Genomic DNA, 6,108 nt, shown 5'->3' with positions numbered 1-6,108 from the left:
TCACATTGCGAAAGTGGAGTCATAGTCTCAGACTTTTCTGACCATTTTCCAGTTTATGCAATAGTAGAAAATTTTAAAACTGCTATCAATGATGACCAAATTTTATGTAGAAAAATTAATAAAACATCCATTTTCTTTATAAAAAAAGCCCTCTCACTTCAAAATTGGCATTCAGTTAAAAACGAGAATAATATAGATACAGCATGCCTGAATTTCTACAATATACTCAATAAAACTCTTGACACATACGCACCTCTGCAGTGGCAGAAACAAAAATATAAAAACGCATGGGTATCTGATGAAATAATAAAATTATCAAAAAAACAGAATCGACTGTATAAAATAGCAGTCGCTGCACCAAACTCCGCTAATGTTGAAAAATATAAAAAGTTTAGAAATTACTTTACATCAGTAAAGAGAAAGGCAGAAAAAAATTATTTTCAACAAAAATTTGAAGAGGCAAAGAGTTGCTCCAAACAAAAATGGGAAATAATAAACGGTATAATGAATAGAAAACAAAACAATCTTGAAATTAATAAGCTAAAAGTTGACGACAAAATCATCGAAGACCCAGAGGAAATAAGTATTCTTTTCAATGAATACTTCATCAATGTCACAGAGAAGCTGTTAGAAAATCAAATAGTTACTGAAGATAAATTAAAAATAAATAGTGCAATCTGTAAATCAATGTATATGAACTCCACCAGTGAAGAAGAAGTAACGTACATTGTTCAAAACTTAAGCAACAAAAAAAGCACGTCAGATGATACTTTAAGTAACAATCTACTTAAAAAAATCATCCCAGAAATTGTCATCCCAATCACTCATATTTACAATCTTTCCATCGTCCAAGGAATATTTCCACAATGCTTCAAAACATCCAGAGTAGTTCCAATTCACAAAAAGGGGAGCAAATTAGAGACAAGTAATTATCGACCAATATCTCTACTTTCTCCACTTTCCAAAGTACTAGAAAAAATAATTTTTGTCAGAGTCACCTCATTTCTGTCCATAAATAAATTATTAAATGATAAATCATATGGCTACAGAGCACAGCATTCAACTGAGCAAGCTGTGCTGCAATTAGCACAAAATGTTATGAATAATCTTAACGAAAAGATACTGACTGTAGGTGTATTCATAGACCTCTCAAAGGCCTTTGACGTCATCAACCACGATATACTGATTAAAAAATTAAATTCACATGGAATAAGAGGAAAAGTAAGTGCATGGTTCAAAAGTTATCTAGAGAACAGAGACCAGTATGTGGCAATAAAAAGTCACTCCTCAACAAAACTTAACGTAAGATCAGGCGTGCCACAAGGATCAATTTTAGGTCCTCTTCTATTCATAATCTTCATGAACGATTTTCAACATGCAACTGATGCAAATCACCTTCTATATGCAGATGACACTAACATCTTCTTCCCAACTAAAGACCCATTGAAAGAAGTAGAAAACATCAACATCTGTTTTTCAAGGATAATAATGTATATGTATATATATGTATATAAGTGTGTACATATTTCATTAACATTGATACATTTTCTCCTATTGACAATTTTATTTTATCATTGAGAAGCAATTTTGAGCTGCACGGTGGCCGAGCCCACAAGAATTAATTTTCTTTTTTTGGTCTCCGAATCATTCATGCTTTTGTTTTGTTTGATTGAATAAAAGTGATTTGATTTGATTTGATTGATATATATATATATATATATATATATATATATATATATCTAACAATACCTTTCATTCGGTCATATCATTATAAACCGATCTTATTTGATATATTGTTCGGATATAATCGGTTTTTTAAGTCGGTTTTTTCAATAGCACTAGAATTGAGAACAAGAAGACGATTGTTTTGGTTCAATTAATATATTTGAAAAGTACTTAGAAAAGAATTTAGATTGAGACTTATACAATAAGTGCAAATTTTAAAAATTATTCTATATTTTATAGGTAGTCAGTGCAAGAGAACAAGATATGGAAATATATGAGAAAAGAAAGGGTTATAGAGTTATATAAGGTAATATAGAGTTATATAGAGATATATAGAGTTATAAAGAGTTGTATAGGGATTTATATAGTTATATAGAGCTATATAGAGTTATATAGAGTTATATATAGTCATATAGAATTACTGTAGAACTGAAATGATGAGTTTCAGTTTGTTTCTCTTTTTCTGTTTTTTCTTTTCTCTTTCTTTCTCTCTCTTTCTCGATTTTCTGTCTCACTTTTTTTGACATTTATATATATCTTCTTAGTTAGTCTCCCTCTCTCTTTCCCTTTCTCTCTCATTTTATCTTTTTCTTTCTTTCTTTCTCACTCTCTCTCCTTCACTGAAAATGAATTCTTTCCTATAGAAAACCTTTTCCAATTACTTCTGAACTAAGTCTTATAATGGTATACGATAAAGTTTTCCAGTTTGAGAGATCCATTGCAGAGAATTGTAAAATGTAAAGATAGAGTAACATATCAATGCTGTATAAGTTATTAATCCCTTACTTAATAGTTTGATTTGACATTTAAGGGTATTTGAATTAAGACGTAAATATTAGGCGCTAAAAAATCATTTTGAGTCATTTTTAAATTTGTAAATAACAAACAAAAATGGCTACCGAGAGAAGAAAAATGAAGAAAAAGTCTGTTTTAAAGGTTACAAGTTTGAGATAAAAAAAATATTTTCAACTATTTTAATTTTCCGCCATATTTTTTTTCATTATAATTTATTTTTTATATTTTTTAAAATTAACTCATTATTTAAAAACCTTTTGAAACGTGTACCTCACATAAAAAAAGTTCAAACCATGACAAGCATTTGAAACATATGCCAGAAATTAGTGATCGAGCTAGTCGGAAATGTAATAAGCTGTGCTCGTTTCAGCAGCAGACGTCTGTTGCTAGAAAAATTATTGATCAATCATTTGCGTTTTAATTAATAATATATGCATTGAAATATTATTGGATGATGATAGATCATTTAGCAATTAGTTTTTTTATTTTTAGTCAATCATTTGTTGTGTTTGTATTATTTTTGTTTTGCCTAATTTTTTATGTAGTACACACACACATATGTAACAAATAATAGCTGCCATATTTAATTATAATTAGAGATTAATGTTAAACTGTCGTTAATACATATAATATTTTGTACTATCTCAATGTACTATTTCATATTAGTAACATACTTACCTAGTTGTTGAAAGTTTAAACCTTAATTTCATAATTGAAATTAATCAAAAGTGTAATAAAGACATTTAACCTCTTTTTAAGTAATACCATAGTCATATACATCTGCTACATAGCTCTATGCTAGTTTATCTAACTTGTATTCACTATTGAATCTAGTAGTACTATTCTGTTGGATAGATATCTGAAATATGGTTAGCACAAGTTTTTAAAAATTAAAAAAATTTTTTTTTCAAGTTTTATTATCACTTATGATTTAACCTAATCAATCACCTTACTTATTTATAATTTGAAAGATTAATTAAATAGTTATCAAATTACACATAATATAGTCTAGTAAAAATCAACTCAAAACTCGAACTAATCTAAATTTTATTCCTTACTTAACTTGAATTTTATTACTTAAAGGATGAGTTGGAAAAACCGACAAAAGAGGAGTACTCGGTGGCCAGGTGTTTGAGGTTTCAGGGGCCATCCAAGGAGGGGAAATTCAATGGGAACTTTTGCCCCTATTTTGTAGGTCAGTACATTTCTCTTCTAACGACTCGTTTATTTAATCATTTATCTATCTATCTGTCTGTGTGTCTGTCTGTCTATCTATTTATTTATTTTTTAATTTTAATTGTAATTTTTTGAAAATTCATTTTATTCATAATTATATTATAATGATGAAGAAGAGGATGATGATGATGACGGTGATGATGATGATTAATGTTTATTATTATTATTGTTGTTGTTGTTGTTGCTGTGGTTAGGGTCAAAGGTCGTGGATTTCTTGCTCTCTGAATCGCAGTGGGGCACAAAATGTGCCAACAAAACCAGCCAACTCTACACATCTAGATCTTCGTGTGTAACTTATTGTGCTAGGTGATAGTTCATTTATTATTAATATTATTAAATTTATTATTATTACATACATACATACATACATACATACATACATACATACATACATACATACATACATACATACCTACATACATACATACATACATTCAAACATACATACATACAAACATACACACATACATACATACAAACAAACAAACATACTTACATACATACATACAAACAAACATGCGTACATACAGATTACTTGAGAAAGGTTTTTTTCATCGGGTTGAGAAGATTGATCGAAGGGAGAGACTAATGGCCACAGCAGCAACGTCATCGACACAATCATCCAAAAAGTCGTCTGCCGGGGACAAACTACAGTCGAAGGATGGCACACCTGGTCTGACAGTTAGTGAAATTAGTGATAATAAAGTTGATAACTATTATTAATTTTGATGGTAGTGAAGACAATTATAATGGTAATTGCTTTAGAGTTGGCATGTTGATGGCTTGTACAAAAAGATGCTGATAATGATGATGATTATGATGATGATGATTAGGACTAAGATGAAAATGATATCGTTGATGATGATGATCATCATCATCATCGTATTCGTCATCACCACCATCGTCGTCATCATCATCATTGTCGTCATCATCGTCATTCTAAACTTGAAACTAGAAAAGAAACAAAGGCAAGAAAGATAGAGATGCAACTGAACAACAGCCACAGCAGCTGCCAGATGAACAGACGGAAAAAAAGAACGACGATGACGTCACTAAAGCTGCTGCTGCTGCAGCTTGTAAAACGGCTGCTTCTGACGCTACAACAGCAACTTCAACGGCCGCCAAAGAGGATGGTGTCAATGTTAGTTATGATAGCGCTAGCTTCGGTTGCGATGAGGATGATGATGATGAAGATGGTCATAATTATCATAATTATTATAAATAATTATTAATAATTATAATTAGGAGGAGAAGAAGAAGAGGAGGAAGCCGGCTAAGTTGAGAATGCACGATAACCAAACGTTCATTGACTCCCCTGATGCTGTTTGCTGATTTATAATTACCATGAAATTATGACTATAATTACGTTTATAATTATTTTTGATTATATTTTGCAATGGGAAAAATTATATTAATTATATTAGTTATATTTATTAATTAATTAGTTGATTGGTTGATTGATTGAATATTGATGGAGCGGGATCTGTTTCAGTTTGTTGATGTTTTCAAAGTTTATGAGGATTTCGCTTGTCTTGTTGTTTGTTTGCTTGTTTGTTTATTCATTCGTCTGTTCATTTGTCTTTTAAATTCTTCATACTTTCATCCATCTATTCATCTTTTCATTCATTAATTCATTTATTCATCCATTCATTCATTCATCTTTTCATTCATTAATTCAATTATTCATCCATCCATTCATTTATTCATTCATTCATCTTTTCATTCATTAATTCATTCATTCATTCATTCATCTTTTCATTCATTCATTCATTTATCCATCCATTCATTCATCCATTCATTCATTCATTCAGCTGTACGTATGGATATACGATCCTGTACCCTTAAAAACGTATGTGATAGGTGCCCTTTTAGGTAAATTATGATGATGACGACGATGATGATGATGATGTCCATGGTGATGATGGTGATGTTGTCGATGATGATGATGATGACGATGCTGATGATAGTCTCCAAGATATGATGATCCCATTATAACCATGACATCGTTACAATTGTAATACAACATTATCATAATTTATTCATCATCCCAATTATAATATTATAATGTTACATTATCATAATTTATTCAGTCATAGGCTCCATAGTCGTATGCTTATTCCCATTATGGCCGCCCGAGTTGAAATCAGGCATCTATTACCTCAGTCTCTTGGCCCTGGGGTTCATTGGCATTATACTGGCCCTCTATGTTTGTTAGTTTGTGTGTGTGTGCGTGTGTGCGTGTGCCCTCGTGTGTGTGTGTGTGTGTGTGTGTGTGTGTGTGTGTGTGTGTGTGTGTGTGTGTGTGTGCGTGCGTGTCTGTCACACATACAATTGAAACTTCTACACTAACGG

The 6,108-nt window shown here is 31.0% G+C and overlaps 1 protein-coding gene across 1 annotated transcript; it reads left to right on the top strand.

Annotated features, from left to right (window-relative positions):
* Positions 1–2,616: 2,616 nt before the first annotated feature.
* HELRODRAFT_164690 (hypothetical protein) lies at positions 2,617–5,088 on the top strand (the record flags this gene model as incomplete). Its single annotated transcript, XM_009030689.1, has 6 exons — positions 2,617–2,661; positions 3,604–3,715; positions 3,951–4,062; positions 4,287–4,437; positions 4,712–4,897; positions 5,002–5,088. 6 exons carry the CDS (start codon positions 2,617–2,619, stop codon positions 5,086–5,088), a joined length of 693 nt encoding a protein of 230 aa, XP_009028937.1.
* Positions 5,089–6,108: the final 1,020 nt, after the last annotated feature.

This window comes from Helobdella robusta (genome assembly GCF_000326865.2).
Source record: "Helobdella robusta unplaced genomic scaffold HELROscaffold_7, whole genome shotgun sequence".
Lineage (NCBI taxonomy): Eukaryota > Metazoa > Annelida > Clitellata > Rhynchobdellida > Glossiphoniidae > Helobdella > Helobdella robusta.
This window is presented reverse-complemented; position numbering and strand designations above follow the sequence as displayed.